Raw genomic sequence first — 27631 nt, 5'->3', positions numbered from 1 at the left:
CAGGGAGTGCAGTTTACTGATTATTGATTGCAGTCAGTAATAGACAGTTTGCTGATTACTGATTTACTGATTGTAAAAATCATCCTTTTTTAACTGTGGCCTTTGCAATTGACTTGTGAATAGCTGTTAAATTTGTACATACTTTCTGAATCTAAACTTGTATGTATACAATTGTTTTACAATGTGCTTAGTCCTTTTGACTATTATAATTAGACTTTACTGAACAGTACTGAATGGCTGCTTTACAAAATCTGCATTTCTGCTATACCTGCTTATTGCAATACCTACAATATGGCCTGGGTAGTTGATGAAAAGCGTCTTGTACTAGCTTATGCACCTTGTCAACAGAGAGTAAAATAAAATAAATATATCATGGCCTTAATTTTTATTCTAGAGCTTAGGACATAAGGAGTGGTAGGCTGTCTGTAATTTCTTGCATGCCAATTTTGGTACTTTTGGAATTCCAATAATAAGAGAGTCATAGGTTCATACATTAATACTAGGCTAACTGCCCTTGCAGGCCATTTTAACCATAGCCAATTATCCCATTAGGTGTTTAAAATTAACCTATCCCATGGAATATTATAGTCACCTAAACCTTTCCAAGATATGTATTTATTTATTACTCTATTGGTAATTACTGAAAACAAATATAGATATTTAGAGGGGACCCATGTACTGGGATAAAGCATTTAGCAGCTTCCTATGCCCTTTAATAGTGTGGGAGGAAGTCCTGGAAGTCCTGGGGTAAATGTCCTAGCTACTCTTGAATGTGATTAGGGATGCTTCACATGGGTGCAGTCTGTTTCAAAGTAGTGGTATCCTCTATGAGATATACCTGTCCCTCCAAATTATTCTGTTAATGTTGCAGAAGAGGTTTAGGTCCACAGATCAAGTATTTCATATACTATTTGACTCACAGATGTGTCAGTAAAAGACTGGATGACATCTTGCATGGTAAACACAGGTCACCTCTTAGATGTCTGAAATAGGCCAAATATAGTGGCGTGACCTATTGGCACTCCATATAGGCCACTTGTATATTTTTAGTAATGTATCTCTGTGGGCATTCCAGTTGTTTCATGTGCCTGGACAGATAATATCAAAAGGGACATTATACTCAATGATTGGCTTAATGAAGGCCAACAATGAGGGATAATGACAGTACCGAATCAAGAAGCTATCATCTTGTTTATGAGCTGTGCAATGTAGGAGGACTTCCTCACCACAGTGCACACATGTTGATCAAAAGTTAGGTCACTATCCAGATAAGTTCCCAAATCTCAAAATACTGGGTCAACCCTTAGCTGTATGTTGTCAGTGTGGTAGTTCCCAGGGAGACTTGTCTTTGCAAAGGAGATGATAATCCATTTTTTGGCCTACAGCTTTAGTTCACTATTCTGGCACCAGGTATTTGTATGAGACAAGCCTTCTTGTAGGATGGCTGCATCTTTTGGGGATTCAATTATTACTCCTAACTTGTAATAATCTGCAGACTTAGTTAGCCAGACCCCTTTTATTTCTGAGAAGTAGATGCTGAACAGATTCTCTTATTTTAATCTCCTGTGTCCTATCTGTGAGCCAGTTGGACATCCAGCTGGTGATGAAGGGTTTTATTCCTAGTTTATTAAGCTTTTCCACTATTCCTGAGCAGGGTATTTTGTCAAAAATCCTGGTCAGTCGAGGAAGGCAGTGAGTATCATTTTATCTTCCTCCATTACTTTGGCCACCTTTTCAAAAAAATCCATCAGGTTGAGTAAGCATGACTTGTCTTTGATAAATCCAAACTGAGAAGTGACCAATGATCAAAGGTTCCTTTTTTGATTAAATTGTATGATCTTTCTTTCCATGGCTTTGCATATTAGACTGGCCAGACTTATAGATTTAACTATCTGGGTCTATAGAAGGTCTTCTCTTATGCACAGTAATAATGGCCGCTGTTCTCCTTTCACATGTTACAAACCCCATATGGAGAATAAGGCTGAGTAGAATGGTTAGGGGTGTGGCTAAATCAAGTTCATGCTGTTCAAGAGACATCCTGGGATATTGTCACAATGCATTGATTCAGTATGTTTTGGATAGCACATTCAGGACTTGAGCTTATGTGATTTCTCATGGCAGGTCAGTTTCAGATATTTCATGTGAGATAAGTGGGAGGGGGTTAAAGTTTAGCTGAATTTACCAGCCAGCAGGTTAGCTATGTCTTCAGCTTCAGTGAGGCAGCATTACTTACAATCAGCTAAGCACATTGTTTCACTGTGCTCCTGAAGTTATGAACATAGCTAAATAAGGTATTATGATAGTCTTTTGCTTGGGTGGCTATTTCAGTCTCAAACTTGGCTTAGGTAGATTTAATTAAGCACCTGCATCGCTTGTTTAATTTAACAATGAGGGCTCTATCATTCTGTGTATTGTTCTTCTTACTTTTAGGTAATAATTTCTTACTTTTATTATTAAGCTTGATGATTTTTTTTTTGTGGCATGCAATTTGCTTGTTTCTACTGGGTACGTCCACATCTATGCCAATGATTATGTGCTGATATAGTTTAGTGATGTATGTTGCCACATATTCAGTAGAGTTAACTGGGTTTGTTGGGGAGTTGAAGTCTGACAATGTATCACTTAAGAGTAGGACTCATACCTCTCAACCTCTTAGAGCACGAAATCTGGACAAAGCCATCAATAAAAGTGGGACAAAGGCCCAAAATAGGGACAATTTTTAAATATTGCTCTTATACACTTAGAAAGTTGATAGAATAATGAGTTTTGAATTAGCATGGATTTTTCTGGAGTATGAAATCTTAAACTTAAATGTCTGTCATTGTTTTCTAACTTCAGTCTTAAATGATTTGCCACTAATCTGCCAGAAAATCACAATTTTATGAAAAACAGACCAAAAACATGAGTCAAAAATCTGGACATTCTGTGAAATCTGTACAGCTGAGAGGTATGGAGTAGGTAATTTGTCTTTGAGAAATTTTTAAAGCTAAAGGGGCAGACGTGTTCACTAGATTCAGTTTTATTTAGAAGCAGATGTCTCTATGGTTAGACCTAACAAGTGATGAAGATGAGCAAGGGATGGAGCAAGATGCCTCCATATTAGTAAGGATAAGGTCAAAGATGCTATTCTCCATAGTGAGTATTCTGCCTAGTTGTTGCAGGGCACTTGTACTGACAATGTCCAGGAATCTTTGTTCTTGTGCACTATATATTTCCCAGTCTATGGCTGGATAGTTTAGATCACCCGTGAAAATGGTATTGGTTTAACACTGAGTGATTCCAGTTCCTGCAGATAGGCAGTGTGGTTTTCTTTTGTCACACAGGGAGTTCTATAGATAGCTAATATATGGTACGGTATGAGACATTTCTGATGGTGACTTTTGCATGAAAAAGCTCTAGTGCCTCATGCTGCTTGGCCAGCCTTGATGTGAATCTCTTATGAATGAAGATTATAACACCTACACCTTTTTCCCTCATGCGCAGTGGCTCATCTGGAAGTGGAAGGCACTATAGCCCTGTACAGTTGACATACTGTCAGTCCTGTTTTAAACCATTTCTCAGTCACTGTACAGACATCTACTTCCTCTAGGTAAAGGAGAGTTTGTAGGGTGTGTAGTTTCTTGTTTAGGCTCCTAGCATTGATCAGTAACACCTTCATATTTTCTTTTGCTCATTTCATTATATTGGTAGGTGTATCTGGTTGGTATTGCAAAATAGAAAAGGCACTACAGAAGTGGATAATGACTTTGCCTGTATTCAAAATTCTAGAGGGACTGTTGCAGGCTATTCCAGGTGAAGCAGGATGGTCTGTTGAACATGTCATTCCAAGCTGACAAATATTGGAACCCCTTCGAATGACAAAACAACTGAGTCAGCTATTGAAGTCAGTTATTTTTTGCTGACATTCCTGTCTCATCTTTGGAGAAGGTAGAATGCTGCTCATTGCTAGGTTCATATCAACCTGGGTCACACTGTCTGAGAGTCTTATCTTAATTTAATCAAAGTAGGTATGTCTCAAGTCATTGACACCCACATGTACTATGACAGAGTCATACCGCTACTTGTCATTCAAGGACTTGTGTGTGTGTGTGTGTGTGTGTGTGTGTGTGTGTGTGTGTGTGTGTGTGTGTGTGTGTGTGGCACTAGACAGACAACTAACCAGCACTCTTCCCTGGCTCAGCCTGGTAGCAGGTACATTTGTATGTCTTACAGTGGAGTCACCTATAAGTAGAATGTTTAGTTTAATGGAAGCCTGCCTTATAGCTTAGCATTCATGACTCTGGGTCTCCCTGTGCTTTGTGAAGTGGTAGATGGTACTGCTGATTGTACTTTGTGCCTGTGTTACATTTTGGAGGACTTTGAAGTTTAGGTAAGTTAACCATTAGAATCTCAGCTTATAAAGGATTATCTGTAGTATGATGTTTGTGGTGCGGTGTGGAATGTGGCGTGCTGCTGACGATCTTGATATTTAAATTGTCTGTGTATGAGATTTTACCCTCCAGTGACATTATATCTCTCTCATCCACTGTGTTATGCTGTTTGAGTAAAAGATAATTGTCAGAAAGCATGAGATAATTCTTACATTGTCTCAAGATACCTATCTCACTTAGGCTGGCTACAGAATTTGTGGGGAAGTGCTGGTCCATGGTTTAGACAGGAATGATTTAGGGGCCTGTAGGAACTATAAATGCAAACAAAGCAGTAGCTGTGTTCCTTAAATGTTTTATACTATTGCTGCTAGTAAAAACAAAGCATTAGCTGTGTATAATAAGTGTTTTAAACCATTGCATAATGATTTAACTAGTACAGGTCACTGATTTATTTGTTTTCTGACATTAATAAGATAGGTGCTAGTCTAGTCTCTTTTTTCTTGTGCCTATACTCCCAAGCCCAGCTCTAAATTTGTCTGTTCCTTTGCCTTTTATTGTAGAACACTAGAGCCCTAAACCTCCTGAACCAACTGTGTTCCATCCTCTGTGGCTTGCCTCACCTGCTGTTCCCAAACACCAGAGTCCATCACCACTCGCAAGCATTCAACAGCCAAGCTAATTGTATGTTTAGCTGTTATACTTTCCACTAGAGAACACACCGTCTTGGTCAGCAGCTGAGTTTGTGCCCCCCCCCATTTTTGCCCTGTTGTGTTAAGTTCTGCCCATCGGGTTTTATACTCCTGTTCTCTCTCTTTCCCACTCCCTCCCCTGGACTAATACTGCTGTTGAATCTGAGTTTTAAAAGGGAAAATCCTCCTCAACCTTGCCCCTACAGACCTTAGCAATTGTCTGCTAATCCTTGAATCTCCTAGCCCTGAGAGTTGTACATTTTCTAACAAGTTGAATACCCCCTTAAACACATTTTAAAGTCTCAAATGACTGACTGATTTTTTAATTTGTCTGCATCAGCTTACCTTTCTGGGTCCTGGCTCATCCTGCTCCACTCGGGCTCGGTCTGGTCACCTACCCTACCCCCATTCCCCCCACCTCCACTTGACTTAGATTTATACTCAAATAGACTCCTCCCATCATTAGGTCCCATCCAACCACACCACTTCCCATCCACTCCCACTTCAGTTACATTGCTTTTCAGCTAGACCCCTCCCATCATTAACTCTCATCCAATCACAGTACTTCCCAATACCTCATACATTACTCTGTACATTTCGCAAACTAGCACTCACATCTCTGCTTTCTCCACTAACAACTCTCCTTTCTCCTCCTCCTATCACATCCTTATTAGTATACCACCTATACTAACTACATTCCATATCTCATCCTTATTAGAATACCTCCTATTCCTACTATATCTACCACTGTACATTATAAGTATAGAACCTTTACTAACTACCACCACTATCTAGACCCCCCCTCTATCCCCGACCTATCCAAAATGCCACTTAAATATAAACAAACACCTTACCTTGTCTTACTACCCTTAACCCGCCTACAACAACTCACCCTTTTGGAATCCATCCCTATTAACCACATACCCTCACCAACAACCACCATTCATAAACTACCACCCAGATCCTTCTCTTACATCTAACCTAGCCTATACCCTACAGACAACATCCTCTGCTGTAGACAAAAACTTCTACCCACAAAAAACAAAGTTAACATAAACCATACCCCCTACCTTCACCAAAACATGAAAAAAAGACAAGGTCCAACCACTATCCTACTCAAATACTCCAAGCTAATCTTAAGTGGGGATATCCATCCCAACCCTGGTCCTTCCTCCCCATCACCCAACCCATACCACCCTCATAAGTCTTTAAACCTATCTACAATTAAACTGCAAAACATTAGAAACAAAATCCCAGACCTCCATGCCTGGATAACACACAATGAACCCGATGTTATTTCCGTTACAGAAACATGGCTAAAACCATACATCAAAAGCTCAGAATTCCTTCCCCCTGTCTTTGCTTGCCTACACAAGGACAGACCCCAAAAAAAGGGTGGTGATGTAGCCTTGATCTACCCTAACACCTTCAATATATAGTCCCCTACAACTCACTTATACCCAACTTCGCTACAGCAGAAATCCTAATAGCCTTCCTAAAAATCAAAGAATTAAAAACATCTGTATCATTACCCTGTATATCCTCCCTGGCAATAAAATCCCCATACTAGAGGAAATCCTAGTCTGGACTTCCAACAACATACCTACAAAAACAATAATCCTGGGTGATGTTAATATCAATTGGCTAGATTTCTCACAAGAACACCCCCCCCCACCAACATTAACCTATATAACTACAGCCAGGTAATTACTGACATTATAAGACCCAACAACGATACAGTCATGGAATAATCTTAGAATGGATCATGGTCTCTGACCCTAATAAAATCAACACCGGAGGAACCCTCCCTAACAGCATGAGTGGCCACCTACCAGCCTTTATAATACGCAAAACTACAACTGCATTACACAAACATCAATTCAAACATACTAGAGACTTATTACAGTTTTCCCCCACAACCTTTAATGACGCCCTACAAAGCATTACCTGGGAATCCTTAAAAACACTCCCTCTAAACAACACAGTACAATATTTCAATTCCTCATTCCTTAATATTTTGGATAGCCTCACCCCCCCCCCCCTTATAAAATGCATACAATCCATCCATGCCCCATGGCTCTCTAGAGCTACCAAACAGAACATGGTCACCAGGGACAAAGCCTGGAGGCTTTGGCAAAACCACAAAAAGCCCTTTGACCTCATAACCTTCAAACATCTCTGCAACCAAGTAAAGCGCCAAGTCACTAAGGACAAAAAAAAATATTATCATATTTTACAAAACCAACACAAACTTAACCCAAAATACGTCTGGAGCTCCATCAACAACCTTTTTCACCCAGGATCAGAAACTAACCCTGTCCAGACCCAGAGAAAAAAAAAACATGGAAATTGCCACACTTTTCAACAATTATTTTATTGACATTATAGCTAATCTCATTACCTCCTTCCCACAAACCAATTCTAACCAATCCAATCATCCTGCTAATAATACCTCCCCAGCTCATACATACAACTTCTGTCTAGCTCCTATTCCCACAGTCATAGTAAAGAAATTGCTTCTGAAATTAAAGCCATGCACTAATGCCCTGGAAAACCTGCCTCCAGAATTCCTACAAAAAGCAACTAATTCCATTTCATACCCTGTCAGCATACTTCTTAATAGGTCCATCCAAGAGTCCTATGTTCCTTCCATTTGGAAAAAAGCATTTATCCTCCCATTCCACAAAGGAGGGAATAATATAGACATCTCTAACTTTCGACCAATTGCCATTCTTTCTCCTATCTCAAAATTTCTAGAAAAAATGTATCCACAGCCTACTCCTTAACTACCTATTTGAAAATAGCATACTATTACCTACCCAGCTTGGTTTTAGACCAGGTCATAGCACCACTACAGCTTTAATTTCCTTCTGTGACACTATCAATTGGGCCCGTGATGCCAGAAAACTTGCCTCCTCCCTATTTCTCAATATGTCCAAAGCCTTTGATACTATCTCCCACCTTCTTCTTCTTAGAAAACTATCCAACATAGGTATCGCTCCCTCTACCCTACACTGGTTTTCCAACTACCTCTCAGACAGGCAACAAGCTACAAAGTGACAAACTCCTTCTCTCCTTTCCTTCACATCACTACAGGTGTTCCCCAAGGGTCTATCTTAGGTCCACTACTTTTCAACATTTTCATCAATGACTTCCACTCTAGTCTCACTCAAGGAACAGTCATTCAATACGTGGATGACTCAACTATCATCTGTACTGCCAACTCCCCACACAAACTTCAGAAACTTACCCAAGCAGCCCTTGGCTCCACTGAAATATGGATAGCCAACAACCACCTAGCATTAAATCCTAAAAAAAATCAAACTAGTATTATTCACCCCCAAGAATTCCAGCACCATAAACAGACACTTTCTCTATCCTCTCTCACAGCAACACTTCTATTGAGGTTGCCACTCGTATTAAACTTCTAGGTGTCACCATAGATGAACACTTAACTTTCAATATGCATATTCACAACAATATCAAAAAAGCTCACCAGAAATTAGGCATGCTATATCGTCACAAAGCATTCCTGAATCACTCTTCCAAACTAGCCCTTGACTACACCTTCCTACTCCTCCATCTATTTTATGGTGCGCCTCTAGTCACCAATATACAGGCCTGTCTTAAATCCAAACTACTCTCATGCCATAACAAAATTTCAAAGTTTATCACCAATGGACACCACTTAACCCACCACTGCACCTCATTGAAACTGGCTAGAACTACCTCATCACCTCTCATATATTCAACTAACTACTGCCCATAAACTAGTACATAACCCATCCAGCTGCGGTGCCCTTTCCAAATATTTACTCCATACCACACAAACAGACTCCTTTGCTCTGAAAATCAAATGCTCCTACAGGTAGAAAACAACCTCTGTGCTGGACAATAGCTCCACTCCTTCTCCACTGCTGAACTATGGAACGCTTTCCCTCCCTCACTTAGATCCACTAGAAATACATATATCTTTAAAAAATCTTTGAAACATCACCTCTCCTCCCACTGGCAATGCCCATGTGCTAACTCCTCACGACCCATAACCTGACCCTGTCTCTTCCCTTCTTCTACTTCCACCTGTCCTTCCTCCTTCCCTTACTACCTCCTATACCTTCACTTTTACTCCTGACAGATAAACCTCTTCCGCATCCTTGTGCAAATGTACTGACAAGTGCTATATTTCTTTTTCTATATCAAAAATTCATACACCAATTAATCTATTATATATACTTTTATTATCAAATAGCATGTTTGTTTGTTTGTGTCTTTCGGCTTTTCCCAGTTAGGGGTAGCTACAGCGGAACTCCGGTCCGCTAATGATTGGCAGTAGATTTTTACGTACTGGCTTGCCGGGCCTAACGCACAACCCTCAGTGAAGGAACACCCATTCACACATGTCACCACACAGAAGACGCTCTGAGAATCGAATGGACAAAGTCTAACTGTGAGGCGACAACGCTACCACAGCACCACCACCGCAGTGCATTATCAAATAGCATGTATGGAATTGTCTATTTGAGCTATCTGTATTTTTATCAAATTGTATGTATTGTAGCTTCAAACTAATTGTATGTATTGCAGATGTCACTGTGGAGCTTTTCTCCATGGGCCTCCACTAAAAATGAGCACTCTTTGGCTCAGTGGACCTTCCTGGTAAACAAATGCAATAAATAAATAATAAATAAATAACTACTTTGAGCTGGGTTGGTGTTGGGATGCAGGGGTTAGTTTATGTAGCCTTAGTCATAAGTGAGGTGGATGCATATTTTCTTAGTCTAGGATGTGCAGATATATTGGTCAGGTTTTGCTATAGTTCAGGGTGTGATTCATTTTTCTCAATGCAGGTTATAGAAGCTTCATGTTTAGATTGCTAATGTATTTAGTAGGAAGGTTTCCTATAGAGAGAAAATGGCTTTTTATGCAGTCAATCAACTTTAGAGTGAGTCCAGTGGCAACAGTGCACTGAACTCAGCTCAGTGCAGATTTTTTTTCCTTTACTTTGTGTTGAAAAATGTCACAATTCAAGGCTTCAAGGCTTCCCACACTTCTCAGCATTGTAAGTAAAAAACCCTGTATGAGTTCACCTCAGCACAGTTTAAAGGAAACAAATTACAGAGGAAACCAATCTAAAAAAGCCAATAAATCCTGTCAATGTAACAAATCAGTCATCTCAGTCCTTTGACTGTGTGCTAGAGGTCTAAAGTCCCAGAGACACTAGAAATTCATGAGATGTAACTTTTACAATGGGGGCAGGTGACCCTGTGGCTACTGTAGCAACTAGGAGGTAGCAGCAGGGAGAGCAGTTCTTAATGTAACTGTAGAGGGGTAAAGGGCTACAACAATTCAATAATCAAAGAGAAGGGAAATCAGCAGCAGTCGTAAGAAACAGAAAGCTCTGTAGGTTCACAGGTAAGTACTACATAATCAGTCTGTGGACTATATCAAGCCTAGCCAAAAAAACTCTATTCAAAATTTCCATCTAGCCTCAAGGAGGGCAAGACAAGACAGACCAAAAGAGAATTTGAGGCTGCCCATCCATTTATCTACGTTTACCTTGAAGGTGGCAAGGGTGCTACTTTACTAGAAATGTAGTAGAAGTTTGTTACAGATGTGAGGGATACATTCAGATATGAACCTATAATGCAAACATGTCTTACTTATCTGCTGATGAAGGTTTAATTCGTTTAACCAAGTATTTGATGTACCATTAGTTCTGTGAAGGAATACAAGATGAAACAGGGCTGGATCTTTCATGGAAAGGCTAGACATAGATCTCCATAGAAAGGGCTGCCAGTCTCTCCTGATAACTAAGATTTTTGAGGCCACTGATCTTTTGTTATGATTCTCTGAGGTCTTTCAAGCTGTGTGATATGTTTAGATAAATACGTGGAGATGCCTTTGGAAAGTAGATGAGCCAAATAAAAGGCTTTCCAAACTACTGTGGAGACATGATGGTCAAATGATAAGGAATTATCAACAAGAGTACTCAGATCACTTACAACAGTGTCTGATTGGAGGGGTGCATCTTCTATACAGTAAGTGAAACTGTTTTGTTTACAAAAACTAGCTGTGCTGCATTTTTTACATTTTATTTGAGACCTTTATCCTTTTACCAATTGCTAACATGGTCTAAGCAGTGTTTAAACAATTGTGAGTCAGTTGAAGATTAAATAACAACACCCAATTTACAATGATCTGCAAACTTAGTTAACTATAGGCCAGAAATTTAGGCCTGAAGGGCTGAGAAATATATGTCAAATAGCAGAGGGCCCAAAGGTGAGCCCTGTGGTACACCACTGGTAACTGTTTTGTTTACAGAAGTGGCACCTGCTATTTTAACCACATGGGATCTGTTAGACAACCAGTTAACTATTCATCACACAATTTAATGGTTTATATTTGGATTTACAAGGCCTTGGCTAGGTAGGAATAGCTATTCTGTATATATAATCAGTACTCACTGCTTCAGTTACTTTTTCAAAGAAATGAATGCAGGTGCAGGTACAGCTTAAACTGGCAAATAATAAACAAAATATCTAATCTTTTCAAAAGAAGTTGAGTATAAACATTTGTATGAGCACAGATCCTGCAGCAAACCTCACACTATTGCCACAATTATGAATTATAACTACAAGACTGTGGCACCCAGCCAGGAAATATAACAAGCAAATATAGTTATGGCAGAAATACAGATCTTGTAGTATATTACAATTCTCCCACTATTTTCAATACAACTATAAGACTATGGTACCACACCAAGCAGAAAATACAAACAAGTAACTTTTTAGGTTAAAAACAAACAAAACAGCTAAAAGATACAAAAAAAAAAAACAGCAATATGCAAGGAGATTTGAAATACTAGATTTTTCTGTCCTTTTTTGATGAATAATCTCATAGCTCAAGGCTTGTCATACTTCTAAATCTCTTGATGAAACAACTCATATCTGTTGTTTCAATGTTTTCTGGTATACTATGAATATGGAATTTTTTTCCTAATGGCCTGTTTTTACGTCCTCTAATTTTAACATGCAGTGATTGTTCTAGGCTAATAGGAATTGATTTGCTTCTCACATTCACTTATACAACTAATAAATATGCTGGTTACAATTTTATCCATGCTAGTTTGCAGTTTTTACCATGCTTTCATTTGTCCTACTTTCTGTACATTCTGGCTCTTTTAAAATGTTATTTGTTTATTTAAAATCCCCAGGCATGTTTCATTGATAGTTTAGATAAACATAGTGATTTTTGATTATATGATTACATAAAATACAAAGAAATTAAATACTCTGGTATTCCTCAGAGCAAACTGGTTAATGTGTGCACTAGATTTTCAGATTCTGCAAAGTACTTTTCCCATAGACTCTTAAAGCAGCAATTCAGAGTACTCTCAGTCTATGTGAATAAACAGAACAGCCTCAAGCAAAATAAAGAACAACAAATATCATATTATGGGAACACTGCATGCATTACAGGAGAAAGTACTTTTACTTAAAAAAAGAAAATCATGCTAGTATTGCAGCACCATTTGAACATATGCCAGAAAATATAACAAAGTAATACTAACCTCTTAGAATAAATAAGGAACTTCACTAACATATGCAATGTTAATACATGATATTTACATGTTTGTTTCAACTTACCACTGCACTAGTATTTCAAAAGTCATCAAAAGTTATTATTATTTCGTTAAGAGCAAAATACAGTGACTGGTAATGCATATCTCTGCCCCCAAAACTTTTTTTTTGCTGACAAATAAGTAGCACACTTCAGATAAGAAATGGAGTTACCAGACGGATTTGTTTTCATACACCTGCCTGGTGTGAGGAAAATTAAGGAGGGCTGAATAACAGGAAGTACTTCCTTGGGTTGGTGGAGGTGCAGATGAAGGAAGTGAGGTAGGCAGGGGAAGGGTAGTAACTATTTATTGTTAGGAGTAGGAATTAAGCCTTTTGGTGCAGGTGTCTGCTGCACACAAAGTGTTCTTTTGCTTGTGACCAAGTGACCACAGCATAATACTTTAGCAAGATAGTTTACTGGCAGAGTTTCGGATGAGTTTATGCAGTAGATAGTTGAGTTTATTGTTGCCAATGTATATTTATACTTTTATAAATGTATATATGCATGTAAAAAGAGAATATTCACATTTGTTAGGTGGGGAAATGTTTTTGCTAAATGGATTAGGTTTCAACCTTAAGTTTATAGTAAAAAAATAAATAAATAAAAGGTAACCTGTAAGGAAACAGTCATGGTTTTACATTTATATAAGATGAATTTAAAAAAAAAAAACATAATGCAAAAAATAAAAATAAAAAAGTCAGGAAATTCCAATAGTTTAGGAACGGGGTAAAAAAATGGTAAAGGTTTATTGATGGTGTTAAGGTAGTGGCAGCCCTGTAGCAGACTCAGGATAGTGGTGGCATTTAGAGGGAGGTAAAGTAACTTAGTACTCAGTGGGGGGAGCTGCAAAATGGCTAAGTTAAGATGGGTCTTACCTTGCTGTCAGCACAGGCTGTCACTAATATTTCAAATTTTGCCCAGGGGAGATTTCAGCAGTACCTCATTCTTGAATCAGTTTAGTGACTCACCCCCTTCTTGTCTTCGTGGATCACTAGTTGGCAGCCAAGGCAGAGTGCATTCCATTGTATGCAAGTCACTTCTGTCCTGCCACACTCTCTTGGTGCCTTGGTTGTGCAGTTGGTGCTGTGGTACATTGCTAAAGGAGTTGGGTGAGCTTCACCATGTGGCCTTAGAGAAGGGAGTACTGTTAGCCATAGTGTCAGGTCATAAGACACAGCAATTGTATGGCAGTTGAAGAAATTAAATTACTTTACCACTGGCTGTTTATTGGTGGCTGAGTAAGATGTCCTTCTTGGCTTCCCTGCAGTTCTTTTTTAAAGTAGTACAAAGGCAGGAGTACTAATGGATTCCATATATATATATATATATATATATATATATATATATATATATATATATATATATATATATATATATCTATACATCTATACACACACACACACACACACACACACACACACACACACACACACACACACACACACACACGAAAAAATAAGTGAAAATAAAGGAAGGCACAGAATCAGTTTGAGGGAGAGGATTGAAGAGTCTCCAGAATGGCTGTTGCTGGGATGCAGGCAGGCTTTGGATACCTGTAGAGCTACAGGGGCAGTATCAGAGCTCCTCACAACTGGGTTTTGGTACTACCATAGTCTGAGTCCACGTGGTGTTGGTTCCTCAGCGGGAACATTTAAGCATACTTTCATAAATAAATAAATAATAAAACTTATAGGGTGATTCTTGAGAGTATTGGCTGGCAGGTCCAGAGGCAGGACCATCAGAAGGTATACAACTAAGGTGTTACTATGTTCATGATATGTTGTACTGGAAATCTGCAGGCACATTACAGTTTGCATTTTAAAGAATACTTGATTGCTATTGGTTGTTATTTTATTTATTTGCAGTGTGTGGGGGCTGACTGCTTATTGATTACTTGGTGCCATGTCCTGTAGATCCCTAACTGATGTGCATTTTGGTTCCTGGTCTGACAATTACTATAGTTTATCACTATTGTATTTTTAACCAAACATATCTGTGATGGTGCTGGCAACACCAACATTCTACTGGATACTGTCTCCCTCTGTACATGAAACTGATTATTTTTGTGAATAAACTTAAGTGACATTTTTAGAATGGACCTTCTGCATCATGGTTAAATTTAGAAATCATTGTGGCAATCAGGAAGACTTTCAAAATATTATTGCTTTTAACTTAAGAGTTGGTAGACTAAGTCTCTCTACAGTGTCATATTATTAGGGTTCAGGCTGCATACCTGTCAAATGCCTTGAGTGAGTGCTTTTTGGCCACTGTGTTGCTTTTGGTTTTATCTACAATGCTGAAGCTATGGAGTGCAAAGGTATGCTTTCACACCGACTCTTAATCAGCCAGATGGAAGGAGGAGGAAGGCCCAGATATACTTATCCAATCTGGAAGTGTCGGGCTGGCAGTTCTGGAACTGTTTTGTCTTGCAAAGCTGGCAGAATTCAGAAAATAAGTTGTGTCTGAGGGTTTGCAAAGCAAGACCTTTTAACTGGGGCACAGGTATTTTTGTAATGCCTCATATTCTCCAGATGGTGAAAGAAAAAAAATTGGAGGGGGTCAATTTTTGGAGTTGCTTGAACTTACAAATGGAGATGGAGTTCAGACGATTGCAGAGAGCAAAGTATTCATCAACTGCCTTGGCAGCTTTAAGTAAGAGGGAGCTAGATATCTTTAATGCCAGTGCTTGGGATTTGTATACATGATGACAGTCATTCTGGAATTAAATTCTTCTCAAGGCTTACCTTCATTAGCATGTTTCCTATTAGGGAGGCTCAGAAATTGAATAATGGTAATGCCTGGTTGTGCTATGAGCAGAGTTTATGTAAATTTAAATCAGTATAGACATTTCTTTTTTGGGAGACCAGGCATGCTGATACCTGGGTCAACATGATGTTGGATAGTGTTAGAGGTCAACTAGACTCCAGGTAAGGAAAAACACTGACAGGGGTAGACCGTGTTGGGCTTTTAATTTAAGGAAATGTGCTGGGCCTTCCTATTAATTTGGACTAATTTGATCCCAGTCTGTTAGACCACCTGGGGTAGGAAGATGATGGTACAGGGGAGGATCAGTGGGGGTTTACCTCTGGAGCTGGATCACAGGGGACAGTCTACTTTTGTGGACTGTGGAATTCTGCTTCCACTCCTTTTGGGGAAGTGTAAAGTTTGGAACAATTTTTCTGGGGCACATGGATTTTTCCCCTTTCAAATGGTGGCTAAAATGCTGTTCATCTCACTCTCCTATTAAGGTTGGCATGTCAGAGGCACTGTTTCAGGTTTACCCTCACAGGACTGCAGCTCAGCAATTAGTGTTAGGTTTTCAATAGGTTTTTCCATTAGGTAAAGGGTGGTAGCAAGTAGGAATTTGTGTCAGAACTTGAAATCTGTTAAAGGGAAAGAGAAATTAGTTTTGTGGGTACTTACGAAGTAGCTACAGTCAGGAAGGGACTTTAGACTATTTGGCATCTTCCATTTTGCAGATTTTCAGATTTCACCACTGGAGCTATGAATTATGGGTCTGTTGCTGTTCTTTCTTTTCCAAAAAGGTGCTCTTTGAATGACTATAATGACAAGGATGACATTAGGGCATATTATGTTTCTCTGGATGATATTGTCAAGGTTATTCAAAGTTTCAAAGACCCATGGTTGGAAAAGCTGGATATTGAAGCCACATTACAACTTCTCCCAATGAAGAGAAGGGCGAATATTATTTTGAGTAGCAATGCCAATAGGTTGTGCAATGGCACATGCTACTTTTGAATGGTTTAGCTGTGCATTGTATATGGCAAGAAATGGGCCCTACTTTAAAAGGTGGTCCATTATCTGGATGATTTTTTGCTCATGGAGGAAGGGACAGAAGACATGGAGCAAGGAGCTACTGACTTACGCTAGCAGCTAAATGTGCTGTTAGTGCATGACAAGTTGGAGGGCCTTTGTAAGTTGTTGAATTTTTTCAGGTTTGTAGGTTGATGCACATCAGGGTTTGTTTTGTTTGACATTTTTCAAATTGGAGAAGCTGCAAGAGACAATTAAGCAAGTTAAAGGTACATATAAAGCTAGGGTTAGAGAAGTCATGGAGCTGTTAGGCTTGTTGAATTTTGCCTGACTAGCTGTGTGTCTTTGAATGATATTTACTAGGACTGTGGCTAAAATGTTGAGAGGGTCTAGATGAAAGCATCGTAGAGTAAGGATACCTAAGCTTATCAAGCAAGACCTTTCCGTTGGGTAAGATTTTCTTAATAAGTATAATGCTGTTTCATTTGTCAGGATCAATGGAGTTCATATGATGATTTACAACTTTACACTGTTGCAGCTGGAGGGTTATAGGTATGGCAGCTTATTTTAAAGAGAAATGGTTTTCTGTGGAGTGGCCTGCTGAATGGCTCAAGGAATGTTGGAAAGAGAATTGATGCCAATTTGGGCAGCTTCAGTAGTTTGGTTGGACAAGTTAGAAAAGAAAGGTAATTATTTTGAAAATAGGACAATGGTGCATATTTTGTCCAGGAAGACTGCTAGGTCTGATTTGCTTAATATCAAAGAAGTTTGTTTTGTAAAGTTTGAATATTAACTTTACATTCTATGCTAAACATGTGCCATGCAGGTTGAATACAGTAGCTGATAGTTTCTCTCACCCTCAGGTTTGCAGGTTTCAAGCCCTGGTTGCAGAAGCAAAAGAGCATCCAGTTACTGTGCCCAATACGATTTGGAAACTTGGGCAGTCAGTAGTGGGTTGGCTAGTTCAATAGTCATGGGTTAGGACAATGACAATAGCTTATGGCTTAGATTTTGATTCTTTTATATTTTTTGTCCATTTGCCTAGGTAAGATAGGTTTTAGTCAGTCAACTTAGGAGCTACATAGATGCTTTATACAGGAGGGTTGTGGGAGGCACTTGGCTTATCTTAGTGCTTTGCAAGGTTTTCAGGGTTTAATGATGTTACCATATACTGGTAGATTCTATGAATGCTAAAGATTTGTAAAGATTTGAGGGTTTATTAGCCAGCAGGTGGGTATTGTTAAGGAAGCATTTTTTACAGATTCTGTTAAATGGTTTGTATGAGGTGTCAGAGGTATAATTTGCATGTTTTCTATGTGAATATGCTTGTATTTATTTACAAGTGTACACTGTAGGTTCATAGGTTTATAGCTAAGTACTAGGCTAACTGCCCTTGTGGGACATTTTAAGCCTAGCCAATTTTTCTTGGCAAGAATCAAACCCTATGCCTCTTGTCCCCAAGGTCAATACTTTAGCCATTATGTCATCCCCAACCCCTGCCTCTTAAGTGAGTGAGGTATTGGGTAGTTTACAATGACTAGATTTCTGTTGTAGTGATTCAGCAGTTTTGCTGCAGTTTTGGATGTTGAAGGTTGATCAGTTGATCAGAAGTGGCAGAGGCAGCAGGTAATTTTGAAAAGGAATATTGTTATTTTTCTGTGTCCATTGGCATGAGCAGTGTTGTGGAAGCAGGTAGACAGGTATAGAAAATACAGGTTGTTTTTTCAGGCCAGTTTCATCTAAGCAGTTTCTTAATATGTTGAAGAAGGCCTTAATACGTCAAGGGATGAGGCTGAGAGGTTTTCAGCTCATTCATTTTGGATAGTTAGGACTTCTGATTTGGCTTTCTGAGGTAAGTCTATCAAAGTAATAAAGCGGTTTGGGATGTTGTCTACAAATTCATACGTAAGTAGTAGGCTAGGTGGGCAATTTTAAACCTAGCCAATTTCTGTTGGTGAGAATCAAACCCTGTACTGCTTAAATGTGAGGTAAATACCTTAATCATTATGTCAACCTCCTCCGCTATCCTCTAACTTTCTAGGTTTGTGATTAGGTGTGAATGTTTTGAAATTCAGTGAAATGAGTTTTCAGTGAATCAAAGTAGACCCATATATCTATATCTATATCTATATCTATATCTATATCTATATCTATCTATCTGTCTATCTATCTATCTATCTATCTATCTATCTATCTATCTATCTATCTATCTATCTATCTATCTGTGTGTGTGTGTGTGTGTGTGTGTGTGTGTGTGTGTGTGTGTGTGTGTGTGTGTGTGTGTGTGTGTGTGTATGTGTGCGTGTGTGTGTGTGTTTATTTATTACAAAACAATGGATGAGGGTAAAACAGTACACACAGCATATCTAGACCTTCCAAAGGCATTCAATACCATTCTACTCTCAGGTTTCATAGATAAACTTTCAGAATTAAATGTCAATCCCTATGTAAATAGTTGGATGCCAAATATGGTCAGAAATAGACCCTAGGAAGTTATAGTGGGAGGCTATACCTCCTTCAAAAGATCTGTTATTAATGGTGCAGCACAGGTTTCAGTCCTTGGGCCACTCCTGTTTGACATTTACTTCTCAGCATTCAAAGCTAGTATTAAGGTTTTGTGGCTGACCAAGGCTGCATGAGACTGCAGACTTAGTGCTATCATAAACTCCCCAGAGGATACCAATATGCTGCAAGAGGCCCTGTCCAAAACAGCTGTTGTTAAAACCATAGATTAAAGATAAATGTCAAGAAGTGTATAATCATATCCTTTTTAATTATCGCATTAGCAGCACATCCCAGAGAACTGATCCCATGGTTAAGGATCTGGGATCTTATTTCCACAATGAATGATTCTTTGATCACTACATATCTGCTGTTATGAGGAAGTGAAGTCCTTTGTCGTCATGCATCTTATATCTAAAGATATTGCATCCAGATCCAGGGAAGAAATCATTCCAATGTACTCAGCACTCACTAGGTAGAGCATTAAATATAATGCCCCTTTAATTATGCAACTATTCAAACACTTGTCACAATTGGAATGACCACAACCAAGTCCCTAAATCATAAAAGCTATGCAGACCATCTCAAAGACTTGTCCCTCTTTTTGGTATCATGCAGACCTATTACACATTCATAAGTCCAGTGGTATCATAAACACCTGGGATCCCAATGTCTTTTTCCAAATAAATACAACATGTTGTATGGATAGGATCAATTCACAGAGAATACCACTTCTATGGAACCATCTTCCACTCCATATAAAGCAAAGGACTTCTCTTACTCTGTTCAAATGTAATTTGCACAAATTTAGCACCCTAATCCTTCATAGATAGGAGAAACTTGTGAATATATTCACATATCCTTGTTCAGCCAATTGCTGGGTTATTTGTATACAAAATGCAAGGGACAAGAACTACCATGAAAATAAAAGCTAGGCTTCTTAAGATCCTCACAGATCAATAGCTTAGTAAATACACATGAACCTATTTGGTAACTAATAAAATCCCTCTTGGAAATTCCATTTTCAGTGGATCTAAGGTCCAGAACATAACAAAACTAGATATAGTTACAGAACAAATTATGTAACTTAAATAAACAGAAACAATAACACAATTATTAAGACTATGTGTTATTATTAAGGACATTAGATAAGAAAAAACATAAAAATATAAGCAAAGTAACAGATTAAAATAGGTTGAATAAAATCATTTTTTTTATCATGAGTATAGAATGAAATGGCAGAGATAGTGAATGCAAAGTGCAGAAACAGTCAAAATAGGATGATTATCAAAATGACATATGAAGAGATGAATTTTGCCTGTCAAAAAGTTCTGTAGCAATATTATTTTATTTTATTTACCATATGTTAACCAGGATAGAGAACTGAACTAGAGGGACTCTTTTCCAGGATCAGACCAGTATAAAACAGAGCCCAAAGACATTCCAAAATAATAGTATGCAGAGTTAAGATACAAAAGTATTGTACAGTAGAACTGAGCATGAGTCATAACATATATATATATATATATATATCTCACTAAAATAGTTTGCCAAGTTAAAGAGGGTTAGAAGCAAGGTATATACTGAGAACATATATATAATATTGGGAGGTAGTAATGCAGCGTGAGATAAGTTCAGTGAGATAAGTTCAGTGGCTTGTTCAGAGAATTAACGTAACTGATTCTGCCAAGTAGTGAGACAAACCATTGTGTAGTTGATTATGTAGCTCACTTTGCAACTGCGAGTGCTTACACAAAAATGATAAGTTTGTTTAGTGTTTCTTGTAGTGTCATACAAAGAAACCTTTCCATCACAGATACCTCAACCATATGTCTGCATGGCTTAGGGATGCCACTCAATTTCTAAAATGTCAGGCAAGACATAAGCAAAGAAAAATCATGGAAAATAGTGACAAAAATAGAGAGAAAGGTAGAATAAATTAAAATGAAGGCAGGACTAAACAAAAAATACATAACAGAAAGAAAGCAGTCTGCACTGGAAAACACTCTAAGCACATTAATGTAAATCTAAAATGATGGGTATGGAAAAAGAAATAAAACAGGAATGAATAAATGAAAAAGAATAACAAGAGAAGAGAATATGTGATACTATTAATATATGTTGCAGATTCATTTTCACTGTCTCATTACAAGTGGTAGATCTTCTATACAGACCTTATCATTTAATGCTAGTGCACCTGGTATTTATAAAACAGTGTCTGTTTTAGTGGCTTAAGGTTGATGATATTTATTCATTTCATCCTTTGAGGTACACTGCCTTTTAATGGTATGTACCTTGTTGCTTATACCTGTGGAAAATACTCACTTTCAGTCTGCAGCTTTCTGGTCCTTCAAATGTGTGCAGAATCCCAGTACTGAAAGTGATTATCCAACTGTATTCAAGATGTTACAATTATCATCTCAAATGAAAATGCAGAATGCAGTTACAGAGGAGCTGCTGATGAGACAAATGAAAAGAAGGCACGCTGACCATTAAACTAAACATGATAAAAATGGTATAGCTGGGGAATTTCATTTAATTTATGACCTATGGTCAAAGAAGAAAGTGATATTGTTAACTTGTTTCCCTTTACCTTTGTTTCTGGTTCGCATATTTTGGCATCGACTGTTACTTGAGATTTAGTGTCATCACCAAATACCTGATTCCGAACCTTCTCTAACGTACAACGAATCTAAAAGAAGGAAAAAAAAATCAGTATACCAGTTTAAAGAATTATCAGGCAATGTATGGTTTCCTAAAATCAAAAAAAATAATAACAGCACAAGCTGAAATTGTCTGCAGCATTGCTTTGTTTAACTGTCATCATTCTGGCCTTTTATTATTTTTTTAGCTTTAAGTAAGTTTCAAATTCTCTGACTTGGCTGTATGCACAAAATACTATGTCATGCACTGTAACACAAAGAAAAGACATCCAAATGCATCTCTGAGAAGTTTGAAAGACTGGAGGTGTGTGTTCCCATACACTTCTAGTTTAGCCATATGCATGATTCTGTGCATGTATGTCTCTGTGAGTGAGTGTGTGTGAGACAGAGAGAGCGATGATAATGTATGAGTAGTATTTTGCATATTCTGCACCTCTGTAAAAAGTAGCACCCTTACAGCTGCAGTAAGAACCAGGGGTGCTGTTGGCAGTAGAATCAGAGCTCTTTAATTATAGATGGTGAAAAGTACATTTGTGTTTCACTGTTGTACACACCTACCTTATGGAAATGATCCAGTGGAGGCTTCTGGTTGTCTAAACTGTTGACTTTAGAAATAGATTTGACTTTTCATGAAAAATCAACGATGCTTTGTAAGGAGGATAAGAACACAGAAGTTTAGAATTTGATAAAAGGTAATAGCTAGATGACCTACTTAGTGTGTCAGTTTCCTGTTTTCCGTTCCTTAACTTCCTGCAGCAACACTGCTATCAGTAATACTTTGTGAGTACTTGAGATGCCATCTTTTTATTATGTTTAAAGCCAGAAGTGAAAGTGGCAGCTCCATAATGCAAGAAAGCAAGTAGTGATTCTCCAGTCCCTGCCCCATGAGGGTTCCAGAGTTAACACCAAGCCCTGTATAATGCAGACAAGTAGTCATTCTCCAGTACCTGCCCCATGAGGGTTCTAGAGTTAACACCAAGCCCTGCATAATGCAGAAACCCTGCTTCTCCAGTCACTCAGAAGTTTAATAAAATCCAGCGTACCTGGACTATGCATTCAACCCAGAGGGTCAACAGCCTGTGGTCTACTGGATCCATGAAGGACACCTGACAGACAGGTATACATAACTAAATAATGCTTGAAACCTCCATTCATCAAACACCCAGAAGCTCATTAAAACACAGTATATCTGGACTGGCATTCATCTAAAAAGGTTTACATTTCACACTCATCTGAACTCAAGAAAACAGCCAAAAGTGATCACTACATGATCACCCTTTAAGAATCTAATCTAATCTAATCTAATCTAATCTAATCTAATCTAATCTTTCATTTGGGTATCTTATGCAAGAACCGCATCTTGCTGTTAACACAAGATTCATTCAGATTACAGGATACTTCCATTATTACCTCCTCTGATCAAAGATCACGCATCATGAGCAGCAGTGCCTACCACGGAACAAGCTATCTTGCTTAACATGTATAATCTCTAAATCTCAATCTGTAATGAATTATTGGGCCACATATAATCTCTAAATCATAATGTGTAATAAATTATCAGGCCACATATAATCTCTAAATCATAAAGTATAATAAATTATTGGGCCACCACAGAAAGGAGACAAGACATGGCTGTGTTCTGCTTTCCCATTCATCCAGCACACTACAGTTAAGAGGCAAGATTAGCCTCTGCACTCCCACTTGTCCTAGATCCTTCTATTACTAACCTGCAACACCTTATATATCAGCATAAGTAAATTCTTCTTCTCTCTCCACAGTCACTGGATGTTATCCTTGGACAGTGACAACATGACATGCCACAAGGTAATATATACCTTAAAGTTAGCTATTTGCTGCTGGTTTGCCTGATGGTTTCCCTTAACTCTTCTGATTATTCATGTAATGAGGTTTCAGCATCTTAAAACTGGGACTGCTCATTTACTGTTCACTACTTCTACCAGTTGATAGTATAGCTTATGAGAGATTTAAATATTTAAGAAACACGGAGGTAATCCTCTTGCCTAGACCCATAGTCTGATATACAGAGGCTGTAAAGAAAAATTTGCTAAAACCTCCTAGAACTCTCTGTAAAATATCCCAGTCTCCAGCACACAAGGCACAACCTACTCATTCTCCACTCACACATACTGCAAATTGACAGAACTCACCCACTCAATAGTTATCAGGAAAGAAAGTCTAATCCTATAAGGCCCACTAAGTCTGCTTTCACACAGGGAAAAGCTTAAGTCATAGGTGACTCTATAGTTTGGTATACAGACTCCACACTCACCAGACTGGACAAGAACAGGGTAAGCATTAGCTGCTTCTCCAGCAAGAGATGTGGTATTATAAGGCTGCTAAGGTCACTTAATCAGATATATATGACAATGACTTAGTGGTGGCCCATGTCAGAGTTAATCACCTGAGATGTTCCACCTGGAGGAAAATGAAGAGAGAGAGACATAATGGAACTTACTATGCATGCATTAGAGGCAGGAAAGACCCCAGTCTAGAGTAGAATCTTTGCTTCACCAAGAATGATGCCTAAATGCAAAAGCAAGATAATTAGTTTTAGCAATTGGCTAAGTAGTTGGTGTCATTTTAAGGGGATCAAGTATGTGTCAGCATGAGATGATAAGGTAGATAAGAATTCCTGTTTTACCAGGAATGGTTTACACCTGGCATACCAGGACTTCAACATACTGGCTAAAGCCTTTGCTACCCCTACAATGCATTTTTTAGGTAGAGTCCTCCTACTGGCCATTCCTACACAGAAACCTCAAATTCAAATTTAGATAAGATCAAGGTGGCACTACTCAGTGCTAAGAGTCTAAGTAGAAAGATACCAGAACTTGAGGTCACCCTTCAACTTGGAAACTTCATATTTATATAGTTACTGAGAAATTGTTTCCATGCAATGATAGCACTCCCACTTTACCCCAGATTTAGGGACTATTATGCTGTTTGATTATATAACTGCGGGAGTACCTTTACTTGTTAGAAACACCACTGCTTCAAATCAAATTACCCACAAGCCTAAATTTGAGCTTGTGGAGATTGAAATCAACAGGAACAAATCTCAACTTTTACTTCGCAGCTTGCTAAAAATCCCTATCAATGCCACCCAGAGATCACAGAAATTGCCTAAATACCATTGAGGCATTAAATATCAAACCAAATACCTTCTGACTAGGGACTTTAATTACCAAAGCATTGACTGGCACACATACCCCTCTAAAAACAGCTATGCTCAGAGTTTTCTAAATTTTAGCACCAATGCACTGCAGCAAATTGTAAAACTAATAATTAAAGTCTGTAATATTTCTTACCTTGTCCTTACCAACCTAGCCTCTGCCTGCACCCCACCTTGTATCCCCTCATCCCTAGTTAAATCTGACCACAAAAATGTCATCTTTTCTTTGAGGCCTATTGCAACCTCCCCACCACCAAAGAGACCATCTTTAATGACTACTTCAAGGTAACTTTCTTTAGCTTGTAGAAGACCAATGCAATATTCCCAATAATCTCTTGCAAATACACCCAAGAGGGTTGCCACATTAACCTCTGACCTCTACCAGCACCTGAGCAGTTGCATAGAAAAGTAAGTATCCATCCATCCTAACTATAACAGTAAATTTAGGAATGCGCCTCTCTGGTGGAACTCCTGTATTAGTAAACTGTACAACAAAGGAAGTAAAATAATGAAATGTTGGAAGAAATCCCCATCTTCTTACCTCAAGACTACAATGAAACATGCCAGCAAGGAACTTACGAATACTATTAGAGAATGTAGAACAGGGTATGAAGTTAAGGTTGCTATATATTCCAAAGGAAACTACACATCTTTCTTCAGCTATATCAGAAAATTAAGGAATGATGGCTGCCAATGCACTGACCTCATCCATCATAATATCACCCATTTTGACCCTAAGGATATAGCTAATATATAAGCAGACAATCTTAGCGCCAACTTTACCCTTCATACCCACATTGCTGTCCCCACTCTTTAAGAAAATGTAATTTCCCTTGAAATCACATTGGAACAAGTCTTAGAATCCCTGTTAAAGTCTAAAAATAATACTTCCAGGGGACTAGATAGAATTCCAGGCTGCATTCTCACAAGTGCCCAGCATCCACTGTCTGAAGCTCTACTTAAACTGTTTAACCTCAGCCTGTCTACAGAGTTTGATCCTGATGCCAGGAGAACAGCCAATGCAACTCCCTTACAAAAGGGTGGTCATTCTATGACCTGAGTATTTATAGATCTATCAGCCCCACCAGTCTTATATACAAAGTCATGGAAGGTATCATGGCAGAACTCATTTAAGCAGACAGAGGCAATGTAAATGATCTAGATTCCAATCAGTTTGGTTTCGTGAAGGGCAGATCCTATCCCCTGAACCTAGTAACCTGTTTTGAAAATCTTACAGGGGCTGTGGACTGTGGTCATTCTGTGCATATTGCTTACCTTGACCAGGCCAAGGTTTTTGACACTATTCCCCATGCTGGTATTATTGAAAAATTAGACAAGTTTTATGTAAATCTGTACATTGAAAGCTGGATTGCAAATTGACTATACAAAAGATTCTGAGTTCTGAAAGTTGCTGGTTCCCTTTCTGAATGTAAAATTGTGACTAGTGGGGTGCCACAAGGATCAATTCCAGGCCCTTTCTTGTTTGGTATTTGTTTTGCTGATATCCAAATCAATATCCCAGAAGAGTGGTTGCTTTTGACTTCAAACTGGCCACTGTTATGCACTCATCCACCGATACAGAACAGCTGCACCACAGGCAGGAATATGCACATACTTGGCATATCAAAACCAGTCTTAAACTAATTGAAAAAAGTACAGCATAGCAACATTTAGTAGAAAAGTTGCTCCCACCTTATATGTTATAAATGGTACTCCTCTTCAGACAGATGCAGTCATAAGAGACCTAGGTATTTGTGTGGATAAAAATATTTCATTTAATCAACATGTTTCCACCATATTCAAGAAGTCCTATCTGGTCCAGTTGATTTTCAAAGGAGTATTGTCGAGACCAAAATAAGTTATTGTATCAGACCTATCACTGACTACAGTACCCTCTTGGTATGTACAAGTCCAAGCATAATGCTCAATTTGAAAGGCCCCAAAGATTTCTAAACAAGAAGAGTAAAGGCATTAAATCTTTCAACTACCCCCAATATATCAGCATGACTCGCCTTATACTTAGTACCTACAGGTTACTGCAATGTGACCTTCATCTCACTTTTTGAGATGTGAAAGATCCAGTAATGACCTCCTATTTCTTTACAAAACCAGTGGTTCTGCAAACACCCACACAAAGGATCGTTAAACAACACCTGCTGGAGAAATAATTTCCTAACAACAAATTTCTATCCTATGGAATAAGTAACCACTACAGGTCAAGTAAAGTACTACTTTGACTATCTTTATGGCTAATGTCGATGACTGGATAGGGAGACAAAAATTTAAACCAGGGTTATCATGCACAGCCCTGTTCATTTGCGAGGTGAACACTAAGTGCTTGAAAAGGGTCTGCTTAAAGGTGTACATGGCTAGGCATTTTAGGGCCCCCCTTGATTATTTGCTTAGTATATTCCTATGTAAAATATTTTTAATGCAGGTTATACAGTTACATACAACTGCTACATCTTTTATACAACATTTTGGTCACATAGATATTATTTTAATAATAAATACTTGTGTTTCAGATATTGTTCACAAAAGCTTATTCTGAGAAACGCCCTAAAAATGCACTTCCTAGATTTCAGTGTCTTCATAAAGGGAATCATTTTTTTTTATTGAGCTGTGTTTGGAAATATACATATTCATAGCATTACAATGCATGTAACTTATCCACAATATATATGAAAGTGCTAACAAATTTATAACAAAACTACACATTATAATAACTACCAGACTGGTCCTGAATCAGTAATATTGCTTAACCTGGCATTTGAATAACAAGCAATGACTAAACTTTCAATTAGCATTCTTACATTA

At 38.3% G+C, this 27631-nt stretch overlaps 1 protein-coding gene across 2 annotated transcripts in view; it reads right to left on the bottom strand.

Annotated features, from left to right (window-relative positions):
• Nucleotides 1–27631, bottom strand: part of CCDC68 (coiled-coil domain containing 68) — a 1130692-nt gene that overhangs the window by 714773 nt on the left and 388288 nt on the right. For both annotated transcript variants that reach the window (XM_044075050.1, XM_044075059.1), the window contains one exon: nt 21552–21650. In XM_044075050.1, coding sequence (XP_043930985.1) covers nt 21552–21650 — 99 coding nt within the window. The remainder of the gene's footprint in view (nt 1–21551; nt 21651–27631) is intronic.

Source organism: Protopterus annectens, chromosome 1.part1, assembly GCF_019279795.1.
Source record: "Protopterus annectens isolate FY-2018-M chromosome 1.part1, PAN1.0, whole genome shotgun sequence".
Taxonomy (NCBI): domain Eukaryota; kingdom Metazoa; phylum Chordata; order Ceratodontiformes; family Protopteridae; genus Protopterus; species Protopterus annectens.
The sequence above is the reverse complement of the archived record's forward strand: the minus strand, read 5'-3'. Positions and strand labels throughout refer to the sequence as shown.